At 25.8% G+C, this 22,513-nt stretch overlaps 1 protein-coding gene across 1 annotated transcript in view; it reads right to left on the reverse strand.

The window, feature by feature from the left end:
- Positions 1-22,513, reverse strand: part of LOC100197276 (laminin subunit beta-1) — a 39,531-nt gene that overhangs the window by 6,786 nt on the left and 10,232 nt on the right. Inside the window, exons 2-20 of the mRNA XM_065818176.1 lie at positions 21,630-21,958; positions 19,122-19,361; positions 18,709-18,975; positions 17,382-17,502; positions 16,766-16,954; positions 14,792-14,992; positions 14,404-14,513; positions 13,990-14,211; positions 13,729-13,890; positions 8,668-8,910; positions 7,553-7,904; positions 7,038-7,304; positions 6,737-6,862; positions 5,993-6,217; positions 5,586-5,788; positions 5,302-5,404; positions 3,631-4,575; positions 3,309-3,457; positions 270-499 (exon numbers count right to left, since the gene is read on the reverse strand). Of these exons, the coding sequence (XP_065674248.1) occupies positions 270-499; positions 3,309-3,457; positions 3,631-4,575; positions 5,302-5,404; positions 5,586-5,788; positions 5,993-6,217; positions 6,737-6,862; positions 7,038-7,304; positions 7,553-7,904; positions 8,668-8,910; positions 13,729-13,890; positions 13,990-14,211; positions 14,404-14,513; positions 14,792-14,992; positions 16,766-16,954; positions 17,382-17,502; positions 18,709-18,975; positions 19,122-19,361; positions 21,630-21,958 (4,684 nt within the window). The remainder of the gene's footprint in view (positions 1-269; positions 500-3,308; positions 3,458-3,630; positions 4,576-5,301; positions 5,405-5,585; positions 5,789-5,992; positions 6,218-6,736; positions 6,863-7,037; positions 7,305-7,552; positions 7,905-8,667; positions 8,911-13,728; positions 13,891-13,989; positions 14,212-14,403; positions 14,514-14,791; positions 14,993-16,765; positions 16,955-17,381; positions 17,503-18,708; positions 18,976-19,121; positions 19,362-21,629; positions 21,959-22,513) is intronic.

The raw sequence follows: 22,513 nt of genomic DNA on the forward strand, positions 1-22,513 counted from the left end.
AAAATACACTTGAACTTTTCAGATGTTTATCTTTGTTTGCAATTAAAAAAAAAGTATATTTAAAAAAAATGATAGCAATAAAAATGATAGCAATAAAATAGAAATTTAAGGAGATCGAAGATTCTTTACATAAAGTGCTTAATACCCATGCCTATAGTTTAATACCCATGCCAAATGTTTTAAGAGGTGTCCAAACAGGTGTATTAAATTTATCTAATAAAATATATAAAAAATAACTTAAAACAAAAGTTACATATATAAAAAAATACTTTATATCCATAGCTTTATTCTTTAAATCAATTGCTCTGTCGTAGTCTTTTTTACTTTCATTAAGGATTCGATCAACATCAGTTAAATTTGTGACCACTTGCCTAATTTGATCAGCCAATTCCTTTACATCATCGGGTGTAAGAGAAATGTTCAGCTTTATTGTTTCCAAAGATAAAGCTTTTGAAATATTAGGATGATTAGTTGAAGAATTCAAAAATATCAATATTTCCTAGATAATTTTTATAAATATTATATATATATATATATATATATATATATATATATATATATATATATATATATATATTATGTATATATATATATATATATATATATATATATATATATATATATATATATATATATATATATATTGATGGGTACGCAAAAATGCAACTACTAAAAAATTCATTTTTGAGTTAAATACTTAGTTTGCAGAAATACTCATCATAGTTCTTTCTATAGGTATCACAAAATTTTAAATTTCTCAAATCAAATTACTCACTAACTACCTTTTAATAAGTATCAATAAACATATCTCATAATTTTAAAATAATAAAAATAATACAACAATGTATCAGCTGATACATCTTTGTGTATTAACATTGGACAACTTGTAGATACATTTTTGTGTAATTTCCTTGCGATATACATATATAATATATAATATATATATATATATATTTAAATATATATATATATATATACAATAATAAAAAATGAATATTTTATAAATATCTTTAAGAAATAAAGGACAATTATTTACTTTTTATTAATCAGTTTGTAAGAAGTTTTAATAAAACATCTTGTTACAATAGAAACATATACTTTCAAATATAACATTAAAATAACAATACTATTGTAAAAAATAAAAGTATACACAAAAATGTACAAAACAATTTACAAACTTACTTAACTATCACAATTTTTATTAAAAAATTATACTTTGTTGCGTCACCACTATTTTTAATTATAACTTCCATATGATGTGGCATAGATTCTAACAATTTTTAGATCATTCCCTTAAAATTGGTAGAATCCATTCCTTAAAAATCATTTTCTTGGTCTCTATTTTGCTGACAGGATTATACTTTGAACTTTATCCTCTAAAATTTTCCACAAATGTTCAATAGGATTTATATCCAGACTCTGTAGAGGCGTACTTAATAACTTTGGAGTATTGTGCAGTAGCCATTCTTCAACTATATGCACCATATGCTTCAGGTCATTATCTCGTTGAAAATATTAAACCCTCAGTATACTAAATTTTTTAACAGTTTGTGGTAAATTAGTTATCAAAGTGTTAAGAAAAACATCTTTAGTCATAATACCTTCAATTTTGCATAAGTATAATGTTCTCATAGCACCTAACACAAAAGAATAAAACCAACACCATGTTTTATTGTTTTAACACTATTTTTATGATTGATTTCTGTATTTGGTTTCTCCATACAATTTGTTTCATTTGAACCAAAAAGATTTATTTTTGTTTTGCCTGTACATTGAAGGTTTACATTTTTACATTGAAGGTTTACATTTTTACATTGAAGGTTTACATTACAAGGTTACATTGAAGGTTCATTTATGCATTTTTAACTCTAAATGAATCTTTTTATTCATGTCAAATATGTATGGTTTCTTGCAAGCTACTTTACCATTATAGTTGTTTTTATTAATACCTGTCGAACGATTTAACAGAAATTGGTTTATTCTCTTAGGCACAACTTTTTTTTTATTTCTTGTAAAATGTAGCGCTATCTGTTTCAGATTATTTTTCTGCCTTCCGCTGTTATTTGTTAATTTTCCTTCATAGCTTAATTTATTTATTGTATACTGTATTGCTGAATGCCTGCTGTTAAAGACTTTTCCTATTTCTCTCATTGTATGACCTAGAGAATACAGTTTGGTTGGATGTTTCTAATGTAAGACCTTGAGAACACAGTTTTACAATGAATTTTCTTGTAGAAACGTCAGTTTCTTGTCAAATATTTTCCATTATGTTAATATTGAAATTCAGTATTTCATTACCAAGCAAACACAATACTATAGTTATTGTATGTTTGCTATTTAATTTTCAAAAAAAAAAACAAGTTTATTTGACTAGGCAAAGATTTGTTACCTTAAAAATTGTAACCTTACTGATGGTAACAATTTAGCCTTGTTGAACTATTTGTTACTAATAATATCTTGCAAATACTTTTTGAATGTTAGTCATACATTCGTTGTAACTGTTTAAACCTGATCATTTCTAATTTTTCTTCTTGTCCTGGTTTATTTAAAACCTCTTGTTATCACTCTTCAGCTTATTTTAAGCCTTGTAAAGATTGATAATTTTTTTAAATTTTAATGTTGACTAATTTTTATAGTTAAATTGAAAACGCAAAACAAAACAAAACAAAAAAGTAAAACACGAAATTGTTTTCTGTTATTCATTATAAAACTATTTTCCTTTAAAATACAGATAAACTATTTTTGTAGGGTGCCATTTTTAATCCTCTGCTTTCCTACAAGATATACAGAGCCCTTTTTGTTAGAACAGTTTTTTTTTTTAAATAAAACTACGAAAAATTTAAAATATTTCATAATTAAAAACCTGCAAAAAATAAACATAAAATTTACATTTTAATAAAAATGATGAATAACAACATAACCAACAATGCTTAATACTATCTACAATTTTTAGAACAACAACTTTGTTACCACTCTCCTTATAATTAAGCCAACCTTATCCTGATCATTAACTTAATTTGTTTAGATAATATGTAAATAATTTATAAATACTAATTTATAAATAATTTGTAAATAAATAAAAAAATTATGAACTGATACTATTACTAAAATGCTATTTTATGATAAGTAATTTTAATAATAAATACTCTGATAATATAAAGTTTTCTGTTGAATTTATTGAGAGTTTGTTACAAATTTTAACATGGACCTTTATTTCTTTAGAAAAATTAGGAAAAAAAATTATTGGGTTTAAATTTAAAATTCAAAGGAAGTACTTAATTTTAAAACAAAAAAAAAAGAAAAATTACTTGAATTAAAGATGTAATATTGTTCACAGCATTTTCTGCGATTCTCTTTGCTTCATTTGATGATTTGCTAGCAGAACTAGCAGCCTCTTTAGAGCTTAAAGCAAGAGCCTGCACAACTTTTAGGTTTTCAATCATATGATTTACAGCAACTAAATTATATCATACACCAGTCTTAATTAAGTAAAAAAATTTAAAAAGTAAAAAAAAGGATAACAATCAAAATAAAATTAAAAGTTTATTTGAAAGTAAACAACATAACCAAAATTTTAATTAAATTTATTCACCTCCTCAAGGCATCAAAGGAGACAAAAAAGTGAAATACCTTTCTTTTCTTCTGTTACAAATGCTGCCTGTTTTGCATCAGTAAAAGCAATGTCTACCATATTTCTTAATCCATCACAATTGCAACTTATGCAGCTAATACTGTCACAACCGCAAGAGGTATTTTCTTTCCTTCCACACAAAATTGCATTCAAAGCCTTAAGTTTTAACTCTAAGAGTGAAATGTATTCTGTTAAATTATCCAACAATTTGTTATTATCTTTATCTAATTTTTCAAAAGATTTATCATTTTTGGGAGAAATTATTGTATTTTTAATTTTCCGTCGAGTTACTTTAGATTTTGAAATAATATCATCTGTGACATTAATAAGTTGTTGTGCTTCTCTAGATCGTCTTTGACTATCCAAAGTGCTATTAAAACCTCCTTCGATATTTCCTTCTTGCAATGTTGTAACATTCTCCCTGAAATCTTTAGCATCCTTTTTCAAAGATCCCATTCGCAACTCTAACATGTCAAGCTCGATATTATCATATTGTAAACGCTGTGTATTATTAGCAACTACAACTGATAAGTTATCAGCTTTTAGTGCAAGACCATCCAATAACAATTTAAAAGCTGTATGCTTTGTTCGAAGTGCATCAACTTCTTGTGCGGTTAACGATATATTTTTCATATAAATTTCTATATCTATCAACCTGTTATTCAACTCTTCTATATCTTGATTGTATGAAGAAATTTCACTTGCATTGAATGTAACATTACCAATCAAACGTTTCAAATTCAAAATTTTTTTTTCCAACTCATTAATTATGTCTTCCCACTGATCATTACATGTATGACAGTTGCTGCAAGTAGGCATTTTGCCTGATGTGCGAGGAGCACACATATCACACTTTTCACCAACAACATTAGATTTACATTTGCAAACACCAGAAGTTCTATTACACTGAAGATCAGCAGAGCCTGCTGGATTGCAGTTACATGCTAAATAAAAAATACAATAGTTTTAAATCGCAATCAATTTTTTTAAATTTTTATTATTTTTTCACTTATTTTTTCATTATTTGCTGTTTAAGAAATAAAAATTCAAGAAAAAAAAAAGAACAGGTAATTTAAAATAATATTTACAATAATCTATGATAAATCACTGAAAGGTTTATCACCTAGTCCCAATCCTATCTTAAATGCTTTAATTTTTATTTTTGCTATTATTTTTGCATAATTATATTATATTAATGCATATTATAATATATCCATATATGAGCCCATGAGATGCATAGTGGTATAAGTTACTTTTTTCAATATTTTGAGTTATTGCCACCAATGGTTAGCATTTTGTTTATTCTATTACATGGCAGAGTGGTATAAGTCTAATAATATCGATAATGATGCTGGAACTGTTTTTTGTTATGCTCCTCACTAAACAGTTGTTTTTGTTCACAGCCATAGTGATATTAGTCAGACTTCTCAAAACTAGATATGAGTTACTTATACCACTATGCATCTCAGGGGCTCATATTATATCATCAAATTATGCATCTCAGGGGCTCAAATTATGCATCTCAGGGGCTCATAATAAATCATCAAATTAACTAATGTATATACCATTTATATTTTTGGGATTCTGTTTACAATTTGTGACAAACCATTCAAAAAAAATAAAAAAAAGTTCAAAAACTCCTTATGAGTATCAAAAACAAATTAAATTACCTTTACAGCCTTTTATAGTTTTTGGCATACCCCATGAATAATTCTCACATTCAGAACAGAACTGCCCACCAAAACCAACTCTACATTTACATTGACCATTTGACTAAATATAAAGATAAAATATTTTCCAAACTTTATTATTTATTCTCATTTTTGAAAATATATAAAAACTTAAATATTAACCATATTTACTAATGACCATAATTATTTTTAATAATATACCATATTTACTAATAACTATAACTACTATTAATAATACTTAATATTAATGATATATTTATAACCTTATCACATGTTCCATCCAAAGATCCCTCGAGATCACACATACAATTTCTACAGCCTTTCCCAATAATCATTTCATAAAATCCATCAGCACATTTATCACAATTCATTCCAACTACGTTTGGTAAACAGGGACACTGACCAGATACAGAATTGCAATAACCACCTGTACTGTTGTTAGTGCCCAGACTATTGCATTCGCATGCTTGGAAAAAATTAAGTAAGCTTTGTAAGCCAAAAAAGAAAAGAAAAAAAAAGGAAAGGGGGTGGGGGTGTAGAGTTGAAAAAATTGCACAACGTATATATTATATAAAAATATATGATAAAAATAAAATCTTAAAATTAATTCATACACTAATAACAAGCTTAACTCAGACTCAGGTTTTTAATACTACAGCAACACCAATACCTTTACAACTTTGTTTTGAAGCATTTCCATAAAATCCTGGTTTACATGTTTCACAAAAATCACCAAATGCATTGTTAAGACAGTTGAAACATTTTCCAGTTGCACTATCACATTTAGGAGTTGAAGCCAAATTAATGTTACCATTACATAAACACTTTTTGCAAGTGCCACCTTGAATCAATGGATTTCCGTAATACCCATTCTCGCATTTCTCACATTGAGTACCTAAATTTTTAAATTAATAATAATGACTTCTACATTTTTATTATATTCATTTTTACAATTAAAAAAATTCACCAAATATTATATTGATTTGTAGTCTTGATACCATTGTTCCACAAAGCAATATAATATATTAAACCACTAAAAATATTTTAGTCTGCTATACAATTTAACATAGTAAAGCAAACTTAGTACAAAGGAATATTATGTTGAAGTACAGAGGAATATAATGTTGAACTGCAAAAACTTGCAAATTAAATAATTTTGTTAGTTAAATAATGACACATTTAATAAATAACATATTCAATAATAATAAATATAATTTTGAAAATATAATAAATAACATATTCAATTTCTTCTAAGAAATATTTTTTGTTTTTCTTTGCTTAGAAAATGAAGTTTTCTAAAGAGCTTAAACAACTTTTTGTAGAAATAAAAAAAAAAAAAAAAAGAACAACTAAATCTTTCTGAATGTAAGCACATAAATACAGTGCTAAAAAAATATATATTTAAATTAACAACCTGTAAAACCTTCAGAACAATTTGTGCAAAAAACCTTTCCAACATCTCTTAATTCACAAGTATTACTAAATTGATTTCCACTACTACCACCAGGGCATTGGCATCGCTGACATGCATTTTCAGTACCTTGATAATCCAAAAGTATTTTAACCACAACAATATTTAACAATAATTTAAGCAATATTTGGAAAAACTTATTTTTAATTAAATAAAACTTAAAATAATGCCTAGCCATACAAAATTAAAAAAAGATTTCTAAAAAGATAAAGAGAGAATTAAAAAGGGGTTAAAAAAAAAATACCTAGAAAAGCATTCCCATAATACCCATCCTTGCAAAGTTGGCAGTTTGTTCCCTTAGTATTATGTAAGCAGGTATTACATACACCTGTGGCAGCATCACAAGTACTTGAGTGTCCATAACATTTACACGGTTTACAATCAGGAAATCCAAAGTGGTTTTTAGGACAAGAGTTGCATGTACGCCCTTCAAGACCTTCTTTACATTGGCACTCACCAGTAAAATCATCACAAAATAGGTTTTTTGACCCAACACGACTGCAATTACATGCTAAAATAGTTATATGAAATGTTATTTGTCATAGTCACTTGTATGTTGTATACATCTTTGTATAAGTCATAATTTTATGATGTTATAGGGCCTAATAAGCCATCTTTTAAACTGTATATAAATAAAGTAGAGAACAAAGAAATGGTCAAATCTTATAACATTAATTTTTTACTAAAATGTACAAAAAATAAAAAAACATGCGTTAAAAAAAAACTATTATGAAATCAAATAAAAATAATATTACTAACCTTTACAACCTTCAGAACCAAATCCATAGTATCCTGTTTTGCATCGATCACATCTTCGACCAATAACACCAGGTTTACATGGACACTGCCCACCAATGCTTTCACAAGTTAGTTTTTCACTTAAACCAGTTGAAACTGTGCCTTGGACATCACAATCACAACTACTTGCTCCATTATTTAGCTGCGTTGAAATAGAAAACTGAATTTTTTTGCATACATCTGGAACTTGTTTTTCAAGCACTGGATTTAAATAGTAATCAAGACAAATATTTCTCTCCCACAAGTCTTTATTATAGGCACCATCCTGCCCTTCCATAACATCAAAGTCATTAACATTTGGTATAAGAACAATCTAGATATTATTTTAAAATAGGATACTTTAATATCAAATAATATAGAAGAATGATAAAATGCAGATCTTCAAAACAAAAAAAATTTTTAAAACAATTTTAAATATATTTTAATGCAAACAAACAAAGAAAAAATTAATAACATTTTAAAGTGTATCTGTTAGGGTGATTAAAATTTTTTTTTTTTAAATGCCTCAAATGAAGCAAAATTATACAAAATTTTCAAAAATATGAATCATTTTATAATTAAATTATTATTTTAGATTTTAGTGAGCAGAAAATGACGTTATTTAACTAAAAACGAAAAATAAGAAATTTAAGATAATTTTTTCTCTCAATATTTTTTTATAAAATAATGATTATGTTAAAAGTTTTTATATTATTTTGTTTTGTTGAAGACCCATAACATACTTTTGAAAAACTTTTTTTTTTATTATATTAAGGACTATTAAATGTTCGAGGGTTGGTATTGGTCAACTCCTAAAAAAAATTTTAATTTAAAAAATTTTTAAATTCAGTATTATTTTATTATATAGAACACATTTAAGGGGTGCAGGTGACATTTTCAAAAAAGTCGTTTTTTTGAATCACCCTTATATCTTTATATAATTATTTTCATTATTAATAAATTATTAAGATAGTTTAAAATAATTAAATCTTTAAAAAATTGAAAAAAACTTAAAAGCTAATATTGAAATTTAATCAACAAATAATTACAATAGCTAATAATGAACTAATAACTTCTAATAATTAATAATTACTTACTGAATCAACAAATGTTTCTCCATCTGGCTCTCCTAAATTCTTAATAAAATTAACTTGAACATCATAAACCACTCCTTTAACAAAACATATATCATTAGTAAGAGCTTCATTCATTTTAAATTCTGACAATATCGGATAGTATAAAACTTTGTTGTCATTAATAACAGCACATCCATCTCCTCCTAGCTCCCTGCCATCTTTGCGTTTTACTGTAACAACAACATCTCTCCATTTACCATGGTTCTAAACAGGAATTTAAAATAATTTTGAATTTAAGTTTATACAGAGAAATGGACTGAGGAGGTTAGTTACCTAAGAAGAAGTAAAGCAGAGACATTTTAGTGAAAAATTATGAAGTATTGCAAAATGTACATAATATCATGTAAACAATTAAAAATGCTATGATATATATTTATGATATATAAAATTAACATATTTTGATGCACTTTTAATGAAAATACCAATTATGACAATGATAATGCCAAATATAGCAATGATAAAACCAAATATAGCAATGATGATAAATGTTTAAACTATTATAGCATTTATTCTACCATTTACCAACAAACATTTTTCTTTTGGAAACATATAAGTTTTATCTTGTATAATTATAACAATTTTTATAAACTTCAGTGAATAAGTGAACAGTTTAAAAAGTGAACTTTTTAAACTGTTTACTTTTGAAAGTATAAAAAATAAAGAGACAAAGTAAAATAACAAAATTTACACTGACTATACATTGTGTCATTAACCACATACAATACTATACAATGTGCCACTAACCAAAGGTTATACATAGCATATGTACAAACTTTGTTATAACTCAGTTAACTTTCAAAAATAGTCTTGCTTTTGAAATAGGATGTTTGTATAGCAAAAAATATAATAGTGGTTTAAATGCAGTAGTGGTAGAATAGCTATTTTGTAAGCAAGAAGTACAATGCTTAGCTTGTTTCTCTATGCAGTGCCCTTGCTATTCAAGATTCTTGTTTTTCAGAATTATATCAGGCAACCAAAAAAGTTCGTGCGATTTATCTTAATTGCCTATTTCTAAGAAGTGTATTAAGAAAACTAGTTGTGGTGGGGGGATGATTTTGCATATAAATCAAAGCTTGTTTTAAGGAGAATCAATCAGTATGTTTCATAAGTTTTATTAGTGCGTTTTAAATTTAAAAGTCTTAAGTGGAGTATGGCTGTGTCAGATGCGATAATTCGCGCCTGCTTACTTTATGAATTCAAACTTGGAACCAAAGCCGCAGAAGCTTGTTGTAAGATATGCGCTGCTTTTGGGGAAGGTACCATAGCAGAACGGACGGGTCAAAAGTGGTTTAAAAATTTTCTTCTGGAAATGAAAACCTTGAAGATGAACCAAGATCTGGAAGACCATCCATCGTAAACAACGAGGATATCTAGCTGGCAATCGAGCAGGACTCCAGTCAAACATGTCAGGACCTTGCCTTAAGATTCAATTTGAGTGATGAAACTATTTGTTTACATTTGCACCAACTTGGAAAACGTTGGAAGTTGAGCAAATGGGTACCTTATGAGTTGAGTGAAAGAAACAAGCTACAGCGCTTAACCATTTTGTCTTCATTGCTTTCCCGCTACAATTTAGTGCCATTTTTTGACCGGATGTTGACGTGCAACCAAAAATGGATTATGTACCGCAACAAAAAACGAACATATCATTGGCTAGCCAGTAACGATCAGTACCGATGACTCCTAAGCCAAGCATTCACCAATAAAAGGTTTTACTGTGTGTATGGTGGACTACAGCTGGTATTGTTCACTATGAGTTGCTACCAAGTGGACAAACCATTACTGCTGAGATATTCTCAGCCCAATTGGACAGAGTTTCGGTTGCTCTTCACCAAAAACAAGCAGCTTTGGCAAACAGAAAAGGTGTTGTATTCTACCAGGACTACGCCAGATCGCACACCGCAAAAATCACGCGGGAAACTCTAGCACGTTTACAATGAGAGATTCTACCTCACCCTCCGTATTCACCAGAACTTGCGCCAAGTGACTATAACCTGTTTTTGGCCCTGGATAATCTTATAAGGAATCGACAGTTTCGAAATAGAGAAGGTCTCGAAAATAAGTCAATTTAATTTTTTAGCTACCAAACTCAAGGCTTTTATAAAAATGGGATAAACCAGCTTGTTTCACGATGGGAGAAAGTTGTTCATGCTGAAGGATACTATTTTTCAGAATAAACTTTATTAAAACTGTTTTAATGTGTATTTATTTATGGATCTGCAAAACCGCACGAACTTTTTTGGTTGCCTGATAGCTACATAAAAAAAAAATATATATATATATAATGCAAATTTTTACACTTTTTGGGTCTTTCTCAATGGAGTTAAAGCATGATAAAAGAAATTTTTGCTATTGAAATTAGTCCACACAAAAAAAAACCTAAATTAGATGTTGTAAGAGAAAATTTGACATATAAATAGATTAGATGTTGTAGGAGAAATTTTGACATGTAGATAACTTTAATAAAATTTATAATATGACAAACTATTAAAATTAAACAAATCATGCCTTACACTGTTAAAAGACCATTTATACTAATATTATTTTGGTGTGGCGGAATAGTGTTGCAAAATTTTAACTGTCGTAAATTTGATTGTCGAAAATGTAAAAAAGGAATAGTCGCAAATTGTCGCATTATTGATTGTCGAATAACAGAATAAGGAATAATGTCGCAAATAAAATAGTGTTGAATATAAAAAAGGAATAATGTCGCAAAGGAGATAAATGAACAGTGTTGAAAACAAAAAAAAGGAAAATTGTCGCAAATGAATTTAATGAATAGTCCCAAACAAAAAAAAAAGAATAGTGTTGCAAATTAATTCAATGAATGGTGTCGAAAACAAAAAAAAGAAATAATGTCCTAAAGGAGTTAGATGAATAGTAATAAAAATAAAAAAATAACTATAAATGTGTGTTTAGATAACACGCCTGATGTTATACTAAAATAGCCTGCAGCCGGGGGCTTCAGTATATACATGGACTGAGGGCTTAGGGTTTGGTAGCAATGTTTTCTTTCATTATTCTTTGTTTTTTTTTTTTTTTTTTTGTAAAAGCTGTATGCTATAAAGATAAACAAAACGAGTAAGCAATTGCTGAAGTTAACTATTTGCAACACTATTCCGTTTTTACTATTTGCAACACTATTCCTTTTCTTTGTTTTCGACACTATTCATTAAATTCATTTGCAACACTATTCCTTTTTTTTTGCGACATTAGGCCTTTTTAATATATTCGACACTATTCCGAAGTTTATTTTTCAACACTATTCCTGTCAGCCATTATTTTCATTTATTGTTTTATTTTCTACTGTTTTGATCTATTGTTGCATTATTCTTAAATCTATCACACGAATTACGTCTGATACATATTTTTATGTCTATTACAATTATTATATAAGAACTATCTATTGTTTTGATTGTAGTTTAACTGTACAATTATTATATAAGAACTATCTATTGTTTTGATTGTAGTTTAACTGTACAATTATTATATAAGAACTATCTATTGTTTTGATTGTTGTTTAACTGTACAATTGTAGTTTAACTGTACAATTATTATATAAGAACTATCTATTGTTTTGATTGTTGTTTAACTGTACAATTGTAGTTTAACTGTACAATTATTATATAAGAACTATCTGTTGTTTTGATTGTAGTTTAACTGTAAAACAATTCATCAACAGTTATGAAACCTTTTATTTTGATTAAACCAATTCAAATCAAGAGAAACAAACATTCAACTATACTTTTTATTAACTGATAGCATATTCATCAATGATTTTATAAAAATGCCAAAATAAATACGCAAATCAACAACAACAATTACATAAAACAAAACACAAAAATGTATGACTTTGCACTGTTCTAAATTGAGAAAGCAATTCAATAATCTTCACCAAGCTTTATTTGACATGCTTAAAGGTTTGTAGAAAGTATAAAAAAAAGTTAACGTAGTTTTGAGCCATGTGGCAAATTCCTTTTTTTTTCTACACATCTTTTATTTCAATATTTTCATGGTGCTTTAGCAAATGTTTTTGAAATTCTTTGTAAATAAAATTGACGTGACATTTTTAGTCAATTTTATTTTCAAACAAAACAAGCTAAGTTTAAGCATACAAACAAAGAATCTAAATGTTATTATGCAGTAAAAATAAAAACAAAATCCATCAAATAAAGCAAACTTGCTGAATGCACTATGAAATAATTATTCACAATATTCATTCGCAATACCAGAATAGAATTCTCATCACAAGGATGATAAAAATGAGCTAAATAATGCAGGACAATACAACTCACTTAGCTCTCAAAATGCTGGAATTAATTGAAAGAATAAAACATATACTGAACCACTTAAAGATTGTAGGATTGATAGTTAAAAAATACTCATAGTTTTAGTATGGTGTTTAAAAAAATCACTACTGTAATTTAGTGCATTAAAAGTTCATTCATGCCTGACAACCTTGTGACCACTACATTTATAAATTGTTTTAAAGTAAGATATATTTTTAAAATCTGAAAATGTTGAAACTTTGAATTGAAAAATGGAAAACAATGAATTGTAACTAAGTTTAATAATTTTATATTTTTATAAGTTTTAAATTTTTATGTAGACAGTCCTAAGTGGTTTCACAAACTACAGTTTTTCAAAGCATAATAATTACTACCACTACCAAATATAGTATTATGAACCTACTCAACAATTTTTTTCGAAAAACTATATAAAGCTTGACCTTGAATCTACAAGAACAAAAAAGTTCTGAGGCTATCATGATGATTATAAAAGCTGCTTGAGTGCAATAAAGTCCTAAAAAAAATCCCTGAGAGCTTTACGATAGTGGAAAATTTTAAAAAATGAAAAAAAAAAAATAATAATAATAAAAAAGAGATCAAGAACAAAGAAATGAAAGAAGAAATTAACAAACTTCTATTTATTTAAAAAATTTTAAAAATAATTTAGATGAACTTTGTGTTGGGACTTAAAAAAAATATTTCTTCTAAATAAAAATATAAAACATGTCATTACCTTAGCATCATAGCGAATATATATTTTGTATGAACCAGTTGAAGGAACTCGAACAGTGGAAAATTCAATGACAGAACCTTCTTTGACCCCCACACCACCTTCACCTGTCCAAGTTATATTATCTCCCTCATTGACTATTATTTTGCGAACATTGAATGGAGTCTATAAACATTTCAATCAAACTTATTCTGTTTGAAAAATAATAATGCTCTGCCAATAAAAAAAGATTTTTAAAAATCAATTATCTAAAAAATTTCTTACATCAACTTCTCCAGGCACCGAGTCTTCTCCTTCATATTTGTTATGACTAAGATCTTCTACATAATAGCCTGTTTGAACTAAATTACACTGACGCCCAATAATGTTTCGTTTACATTGGCAACTTCCTGAAATGTCATCACACACACTGCTGACAGAGCCACCAACATCACAACCGCATTTTTGGCAACCTTCTTTAGTGGAACCAAGAGCCCAAAAACCATCCTTTAATAAAATTATTTGTTGATGCTTTTAATTTTTATTCTTATTATTAACAATTTATGATTGCATCAATATTACTGCGCCATTAATAATATTAAATCTGATCTGGTATTTTAAATTATTAAATTAACACAAGATAATACCAATATGTTAAATAAATGTGTTATATTTCAATTTATTTAAATAATGATTTACCATACACTTGCTACATGTGAAGCCTTGCACATTTCGCTTGCATCGACAAATTCCAGTTTGCTGATCGCACTTGTTAATTTCAACGGAACCTCTTTCATCACAGTTACAAGCTATATAAATTTTATTAGAATCAAAGCATTATATTTAAAATAAAGTAATGAAATAATGGATTAGTGTGCTGTACAACTTGGTAATTTTGTGAAACATTACCAAATGTACTTTGGTGTGGAAACTAATGTAGGTCATTAAATCACTCAGAAAGTGATATAAATAAATGCATCACATATATAGCATCAGCTGCTAATGCAAAAGTCAAGAAATTAAAAATCTAGAAAATTAATAATTTAAAAGAAATTAAACTATTATAATAAAACATAAAAAAACTTACACTGGCATCCTTCACTTTTTGATTCTAATAGATTCCAAAATCCATTTTTACATTGGTCGCAGCGCTTTCCTTCAACATTTGATTTACAAATACATTTTCCAGGAATAGAACTAAAATGTTCTTCTGAACCTAATTTTACAACACTACTGACTGTTTCACATTCCCCTCTTCCAATCGAGCCAGAAGGATCACAATCACATTCTAAAAACATTAATAAATGTGTATCATTTAATTGTTTTTCTATTTTGATTGTATTTTTCAAGCAATATTTCAGTTTGTTAAATAACACCTTTATTGAGACACCACAGGCCCTCTAATCCTCTTTTATATAACACTCTCTTTAACACCCCCTTTTAAAAATAACAGTTAATTTTGTTATAGGAAGTTCTTAGACCAGGTTTTTTTTATTCTTTATCAAATTAATCACCATCAAAGATTTCTGCAGTAATGCATTAGAAATTTTGTTTTAACTACTGTATACTGTAACTATATTACTTTTGTTTTATTTGAAAATATTGTTCCAAAAATGTTACTAGCGTATCTTTGCACTTAGTTTAAAAGAAGTAAGTACATGACAACATTACTCAATATGAGGACAAATAGGAGACACATAAAAATCCCAATATTTACATCAAGAGCTAACATGACACTGAAAAAGTTAATTTTGCAACAAACTTTACACGTAATGTTTGAATGAGATATGTCGGAAGTAATAATCCCAGAAGTCAAAGCTCATTAACTAAATTTTCTAAAGAAAATTTATACAATACAATTATTACAATTAAACATAAAAGATTTCATTAGTTATTACTCATTAGGCAAAAATTATAAAGTAAAGAAATATCAAAAAATAGAGTTATTAAAGTATAAAGTTTCTTAAAAAAACTATTATAAATAAGATCAATGACACCTCTAACTAAAGTTCATTAACTCAATTTACACATAGTTTAACAAACAAGTTCACTTTACTAACACCAATAGATCCACATATAATTAACTACTAACAAATAAAAATAAGTCTCAATAAATCAGCATTTTTATCTTAAAATATATTAAATTTATTTCATGTAAATTATTCATGTAAATCTAAAATTTACATGAATTTTAGGTAGTGCACTCTAATCAACTGTCACATAACTAAAGAGACAAATTTTGCTATAAACTTGTATTTTACAAATAATAAACAATAAGTCTATCCAAAAGACACAGAGTGCAAATAAAAAACTTCAATTTTATAAATTAAAACTTTCTTTTAAATTTCAGCATGTCTTCCAATTATTATTAAACTTTTGACAAAATAAAAAAATAATAAAGAATAGAAAAGTAAATACTGTTTTTTAAACAGTATTTTATTTTTCTTTAGGTAATTTTTTTTTTACTGTTTTAAAAAAAAAACAGTTTGAAACCTTAAGCATTGATTTGTAACAGCTTGCACCACCTCATAACTGCTGGGTGGGGTTAAAATAGATACTCCACCATGGCGGATTGTTTATTTCTATTTATTTTTTCTTTTGTACATTGAGTGCATTTTATAAAATATTTGACATACTAGCTTTATTTTTTTTAAATAACCTTTCTAGTCATTTTTATTGTTTGTATGTATTAATGGCGACTCTATCACCTGTCATTTTTAGGCCTGTTTTTTTTTCTTTTTCGCTTTTCCCAATTAAAGCAGGCATACTTAATATTTGGATATGGTAATATATATAATATTTGACATTTACATATACCAATAATGGTATATGTATGCTTTTTAATAAACCACAAAAGGGTAACTTATTAGGCTAAAATATTATTTTTTAAAAATGAAAATAAAAATATTATTTTTTCAAAAATTAAAATAAAAACAAAAAATGTTTTTATTTTAATTTTTTACTGTTTTTACAATTTAACTTATTTGTTTTACTGTTTTTTATATACTAAAACAAATATATACTAAAACAATTAGTTATTACAAAATGTTCAAAATCTTACGTTTACAGACATCTGGGTCAAAGATATTTTTAAAAGGATCTCGATAGTACAATGGTTTGCACTGTTCACATTGGCGACCATGAGTGTTGTGTTGACAATCATCACATACACCACCACTTGTTTTTCCATTGGCATTATAAACAGCAATATCAAAATGACACTTGTCACTATGACCATTACAGTTACATTCTAAAGGAGTTCCATTAAGATAAATATCCAAATTAAATATAAAAATTAGAATATATATATATATATATATATATATATATATATATATATATATATATATATATATGTATAAATTATTAGAAAATTTTATATATATACATATATATAAACAATTTATATATATATATATATATATATATATATATATATATATATATATATATATGTATATATATATATATGTATATATATATGTATATATATATATATATGTATATATATATGTATATGTATATATATATATATATATATATATATATATATATATATATATATATATATATATATATATATATATATATATATATATATGTATATATATATATAAATAAAAATTATCTCTGAATATCTTTACAAACTAAAATATTTAATCAACAAAAACACCTACTTTTGCATACACTTAATTTATCTTTGTATGATGGTTGCCAAGGAAGGTCGTTGTAGCCATCTTTACATTCTTGACAATTTTTCCCTTGAGTATTGTGTGTGCAGTTACACATGCCATGAACCTGACAGACAAATCAAAATTAATTAATAAAAAATTATTGAAATGTTTTTATAAAAATCTTTTAATAATAAACTGTTATAACTATTGCAATTGAAGCTGCAATATCAAATGCAGTATAAGTACATAGTGATAAAATATATAAGAAACACAAAGAAAAATACAAATGAAAAAGAGAATTATAAATATTTTTCTTATGCTTATATAATAAAATAATCTTATAATAATATATTAATCTTATGAAAACTGGTGAATACAGCTTAGTTGTCATATTTTGACAGCTATTAACTTTTAGTTTTAAGAATGTGACCATTACTAAACAGTTGTACAAAAAGTTATTTAGTGTTTGTAGAGAAAATTAAGTTTTTCCCTGCTATAATTGAATATGAAATTACTACTGCAAGAAATAATATAGAAAATGATAGCGATGGTACAAATGATTCATCTAGCCATACTAATAATTTCTATAGTTGACATTCCATAATACACTTCATCTCTATGCCCACTTTTCATTTTGTTAATAAGATATAACTAAAATATACAACAACAATTTTTATACCAAGTTTCTAGAAGTTTTTATGTTTTAATTGCCAATAGTAAAACATAAACTTTAAAGAATTTGCTTTAGAATATCAAGGAAATGAAGCAGAAAAAAAGATTTAAGTATACCTAACAAATACCTGCTAAGTACCTTAATAATTACTGAAATGGTAAATCAAACATTAATTTTAGAAGAACGCTTTCATTTTTTCAAAAATTAAAAAAAATACTAAAATATTTATATTTTTAATTTCTGAATTTTGAGAGAATTCTAGAGCTAAAGTTAACTTTGAGTGAGTTCTAGAGTTAAAATTAACTTTGAGGTAATTCTTAAGATGGCTAAATGCAATTAAAGAAACAATAAACTAATATTTTTTATATGTTTCTATTTGTCTAAATCCCTTTATTTTATTACTATCAAAACATAAAATTTCAAATTACTTTTTTAAATTAATGTTTAATAAGATAGCAATAAAATTTCACACTAATGCTACATACATAATATACTTGATTCCCACTTAAATATTTTATTTTACTATAGAGAAACTGTTAAAATGAGAAGTAATACTTTCAACTTTCTTTATTAACTTGAAACAGTGTAACTAATAAGAACAAATTTACAGTCCAATAATCCATATTTACAAAAATATTTACAAGCTATAATTTGTACCATATTAACATTAGTTGGAGCATCTGGAGAAGGAATACAATGTTCAGCATGACCATAACAAGAACAGCTTCCTCTTACAACTAACTCATACAGAGCATAGTAATAATTTGTAGACTTTGTTCCACTATTTCCAAGAACAATATCACCAAATGTGTGAAGCTCAGTAAACCTTATTCGAAGATTTGTCAATTTTAGGAGCCTCTGTACTGATAAACTATATGGGTCTTGTTCTTTTTGGACAGTTGGGTCAAGGACTTTCATGACAACCTGTAGACAGAATATTATAATGACAATGATAAAATCCTTAAATATGATAAAAATATAATATATAAAACAGTAAGCATATAAAACTTTATAATATGATACAGTTATAAAGATAATGTATGTAGTATCTGCATTATGAAGATAATTACCTCTCCAAGTGTGCTAGGTTCAACTTTTGAATATCTTTCTTCACATACTACATCATCAATATTGTGTTGTGTTCCAGTGGGAATATTAGGAAATGATTGTGCACAATTGTAAGCAAAATATCTGTACACACTATATGTTTTTCCATAATCAAGTGATCTTTCAATATACATTGCCTTTGGTCGAAATGTTTTGAATGTCATTATTAAATGCGTAAACACAAATTCTGCTTCAAAATCAACCTATATATTAAACAAAATTTTAAAACTAAATTAAACCTAAAGAAAAAAAATGATTTGCTTAGAGTAGTTTTAGTTTAGTTATAATATCACTTTTTGTTATACTTGCTTTTATAATTAAGAAATAAATTTTTTCATAACTAAAGATAAACAACAACTATAAACAAACTAACTTTTTCTCTTTGTGATAATTTTATCTGTTTTGTATAGACTATTTCGATGGATGGATATTACAAAAACCATAGCAAATATAATAGAAAACTTTAACAAATGATATTTAACAGAATGATTACATAACAACATAAAATAGAAAATTAGCAATCACTATATATCTTTTTTCTAATCTAATGATGAAACTAACATATTGCTCAGCATGTATTATTTGTTAATATATGATGGGTCCCATATTAAAAAAAAAAAAAAAATCTATTATATTAACTTTAATTTTAAAAAACCATAATTTTATATAAATGTTTTGAACAAAACTATTAAGGCAAAAATTGACTGAACAGTCATTTTTATAAAACTTTGTAGCAATAATATAAAAAAACTAAAACAAAAAAGATTGCAAGTTTTATTTTCTTTATAAAAGTCCTTTTGAGACAAGATTTAATTTTGTATGTATATGTATATTAGGGTGCATCCAACGCCCCATACATTCAAAAATTGATCTGTCCCTATTCTTAAAACTTTCTATTGGTTCTCACTAGACACCCTGTTAAATTTTTTCAAAATTGAATGAGATTTAGGGGGGCCACCTCAAGTCTGAAACTTGCAACAAGACCCTAAACAGAAGGAAAAAAAGTTTTTCAAAAGTATGTCATGTTGGGTCTCAAAAGAAGCGAAACTTTATAAAAATTTCAAAAATAGTTATCATTTTTTTGTTAAAAATACCTTGAAAGTTTTTTTTGACAAAAACATGAAAAAAAAGGTTTTTTTTAATTTTTTGTTAAAAAATAATAATTTTTATGCAATAAAACTTAGAATAATAATTCTTGTGTAAAATTTTGTTATTTTTGAAATTTTTATAAATTTTTGCTTTTTTTGAGACCCAACATGTCATACTTTTGAAAAACTTTTTTTCCTTCTGTTTAGGGTCTTGTTGCAAGTTTCAGACTTGAGGTGGCCCCCCTAAATCTCATTCAATTTTGAAAAAATTTAACAGGGTGTCTTGTGAGAACCAATAGAAAGTTTTAAGAATAGGGACAGATCAATTTTTGAATGTATGGGGCGTTGGATGCACCCTAATGTATAATATATATAAATATATATATATATATATATATATATATATATATATATATATATATATATATATATATATAAATATATATATATATAAATATATATATATATAAATATATATATATATATAAATATATATATATATATATATAAATATATATATATATATATATATATATATAAATATATATATATATATATATATATATATATAAATATATATATATATATATATGTATATATATATATATATATATATAATTATAATAATAATAATAATAATAATAACAATAATAGTAGTAATAACAATAATAATAATAATAGTAGTAATAACAATAACAATAATAATAATAAATGTATATATAATGTATGCTTTCCCAATTTAAAAAAATTTTATACATTAATTAGATTCAAATTTTAAATTTGATTATTAATTATAAATAATTGAATCTAAAATTTTTATATAAATTAATATATATATTTTTTATAATTTTATTAGGTGAGTTATTATAATCATTATTTTTAAGTTATAAAAATAAAAAATAAAAATTAGAACAAAGTTTATTTAAAAAAAATTATTTTCCTTAAGTAAAAAACAAACAAAAAGTCATTAGCAGTCTTTAAGTTTGGATCATTCATGAAAAATCTATTACCAAGGTAATTTTTTGTGTGTACTATTATCATTTCTTTGATGATGTTTTTGTATCAAAATCCATCCAACAGTTAAAAGTTTGTGTCAAAACAAGTTCCATCAAGATTTCACACATACTTTATTCCATTAAGCTTTCCAGAGTTTATTAACTCTCAAGAGTTTAATTGAACATTGCATTGTGTTTCATAATAAATGTTTTTTGTAAATACAAACAAAGAATATGATTTAATATGAGATATATACTATGCTTGAAGAGTAACTTAGTGGCTTATCTGACAAAGACAAACCTTGTTCAACTTAACTACCCCATATGATAATAGAATATTATATAAAGAGAAATCTTTTATGTGTAATAAATTCAAAAAAAAACGAACCTGTATTGTAACATTTTCAACGCCATTTTCAGCTTGCCACCATCCTTTTAATCTATCTGCTGGTACTTGTGTAACCATATATTTAGGTAAATGGCTATATTTATATCTATTTCCACTTGATTCAATCTCTGGAGTGGAATGGCACCAGAAACATTTTTCATCTTTTTCTAGAAAGCTTACAATACAATATTTGGTGCGCTCTTTTAAACCACAAGTTGATGTAGCTGTTATTCTATTTTCACGACCAACAAGTAAATCTCCTGTTGCTGGGTAACAACCTCCTCTTAAGCATTCTTCTTGCCCAAAACAGAATTTAGCAAAAAAGAAAACTGAAAAAAAAAAGTTAGTAAATTTTAATTTTTATACTAAATTAGATAAAATATATATCGCAACATATAATAAATTGTTTTTTCTCTTAATTAACTAACAATTTTTAAATGTAAGCCCTCTCAAACTTTACTAACTTACTAATGTTTGAAAAAATAATACATGTTTTTTTTTAAATAAGAAACACTTTTTTGGCTTTAGTCTTATCTTAAATAATAATATATTATATTAAAATAATAATAATAATAAAAATATTATTAAATTTAGGTATTTTGAACAAATGCCTGATTGATTTAATTAAAAAAAAACACATTGTTTATAGTTGTTTGGTTTATTAAAAGTAAAACTGGTAAGGACATTGCAGCGATTTTAAATCCTAATTTGTGAATTGATTGTTAAAGAAGTGCAAGCTGTTTTTAAATGTTGAAATAATCACTACAAAAAAATTTCAAATATTGAAAATTGATTTTTAGTGATTTTTTCAACAAAACAACTTGGTTTTTATCTTTGCATAAAAACGGTGCATCTTAAATTAACTTTTTATTAATAATTTAAAT

The sequence above is a fragment of the Hydra vulgaris genome, chromosome 14 (assembly GCF_038396675.1).
Source record: "Hydra vulgaris chromosome 14, alternate assembly HydraT2T_AEP".
NCBI lineage: Eukaryota > Metazoa > Cnidaria > Hydrozoa > Anthoathecata > Hydridae > Hydra > Hydra vulgaris.